Source organism: Rutidosis leptorrhynchoides, chromosome 9 (genome assembly GCF_046630445.1).
Source record: "Rutidosis leptorrhynchoides isolate AG116_Rl617_1_P2 chromosome 9, CSIRO_AGI_Rlap_v1, whole genome shotgun sequence".
Taxonomy (NCBI): Eukaryota; Viridiplantae; Streptophyta; class Magnoliopsida; order Asterales; family Asteraceae; genus Rutidosis; species Rutidosis leptorrhynchoides.
This window is the reverse complement of record NC_092341.1, coordinates 124,689,716-124,691,605: the sequence shown is the minus strand read 5'-3', so window position 1 is coordinate 124,691,605 and position 1,890 is coordinate 124,689,716. Positions and strand designations below refer to the sequence as shown.

The following is a 1,890-nucleotide window of genomic DNA, read 5'->3' as shown; positions in this document are numbered from 1 at the left end:
AATTATTGCATTCACTAAGCTTTAATGCTTACCCCTCTCGTTGTTTACCTTTTTACAGGTATGGTGATTGTGAAGCTAATTAGTTGTTAGACTAGATGCGTAGGAGCGCTTGGGCTCCATGGGGTATGCGGTTCCATCCTTCAGCCCACGGGAACCACCACTAACACTACCATCACCAATCATACTTAACAACCAATCATTGACAGCTCTTGACTCCCTAGTCAACTCTCTTAACTTTTCTTTCTTTTTCTCCGATAAATTAGACACTAACCTGAGTCTAACATTCTCATCCTACTCATTCATAGCTTTCTTAACCCGCCTGAATAACCTTCGCATAGACCTATCAACAAGACTATCATCGGGTGGTTTAACCACGGGTTATTTTTAGCAACTCCACCCCTCACACTTTGGCTTCTTATTAGTCTTAGTTTTAACATTATCAATTTTACTAGTAAGCACATTAACGGGTGTGGATAGTGGTTTAAAACTAAACTTTGTTTGAAAACTCAAAGTTGCACCTCTATCCCTCAAAATCAATTTACAAGTTCTCCAGTCAGTCAGTGCACCTGCAGTTGCTAAAAATGGTCTACCTAACACAATGGGTACAACCTTATCTTCTGGCATATCAACAACCACCAAATCAGCTGGGAACTTCAATTCACCTATGTTAACCACCAAATTTTCAGCAATCCCTATGGGTTTACTAATCGACCGGTTAATCAATCTAACTCCAGTATTAGTCGACTTAAGCTCATTCAAACCCAAACGTGAGTAAACAGATAACGGCATAAGATTGATACTCGCACCTGAATTAGTTAAACACTTAAAAATTTCAGAGTCATCAATTCTACAAGACACTATGAACGGCCCAGGATCACCTAACTTTGGTGGCATATCACTCTTCTTCAAAATGGCAGCACATTCTGCTTCAAGAAATACGGAGGATGCCTGCTCATGCTCACCCTTCTTTGCCATTAAATCCTTTAAAAATTTCCCATAATTGAGCATACCTGCAAGAACATCAACCAAAGGAACATGTACATAAATATTATCATTAGTATTAACAGACTTTCAAATAGTGTCCTTTGGTTGCTCAGATTGAATAGCCTTTTGATATGGAATGGGCAGCTTGGGTGAAGGTTTCACCTCTTCTTCCACTTCAATTTCATCAACACTAAACTCAAGAGACTCGGTAGTCTCAACACTCTTCACCTCCGACTCTTGCTTATCCGAACTAGAAGAACTCCCCGTCATCAAACTCATTAAGTTATTACCATAAACAAGAGTTATATCACTAACTCGAATCCAACCATCTTCACTATTATTAGTATAAGTCGGAATGACCTCATCGGAATCATAATCCTCAAAGCTAGAAATAGCAATCACATGTGAATAAGTGGAAACCTGAGGATGTTTATTCTTCACATCACTTCAATTGTTATTAGTCAAGATTGTTCGGAGCAGCCCATTGTTTTTCGAATTAGTTTGCGTATTCGAAGGAGAGCACCCGGTGGTCTCTCCGCTAGCTATTGAGCTATACGCCCCACATCCCGTTCTAAATTTTGTATCGAGACCTGCTGACTTCTCACTTGCTGTTTTGTTGAATCACTATCTTATCTCAAAGTCGATATACTTTCATCAGTCTTCATTATAAAACCCCGTAATAACTCTTCCAATGAAGGAATCTTATCCACATACGACTAATTTTGATTTCGATTAATGAACCCCGATGGTTCGTTCCTCTGATAACCCGAACTACCTCCTTGATACTGATTATTATATTGATTACCAAAGTAGTTCACCTGCTCTTCCGTAGTTGCCTGATTACAATCCTTCGTAAGATGTGGTCCTTGACATAATTCACAACCAACCCTTATAGCATGCATCTCC

The 1,890-nt window shown here is 39.4% G+C and overlaps 1 protein-coding gene across 1 annotated transcript; it reads right to left on the bottom strand.

Annotated features, from left to right (window-relative positions):
- Positions 1-384: 384 nt before the first annotated feature.
- LOC139868370 (uncharacterized) lies at positions 385-975 on the bottom strand. The gene has a single exon (XM_071856702.1). It carries the CDS (start codon positions 973-975, stop codon positions 385-387), a length of 591 nt encoding a protein of 196 aa, XP_071712803.1.
- Between the last annotated feature and the right edge of the window lie 915 nt (positions 976-1,890).

Coding starts and splice junctions, on each gene's coding strand:
- LOC139868370 (XM_071856702.1), bottom strand. CDS start 975: ATGGCAAAGAAGGGTGAGCATGAGCAGGCATCCTCCGTATTTCTTGAA.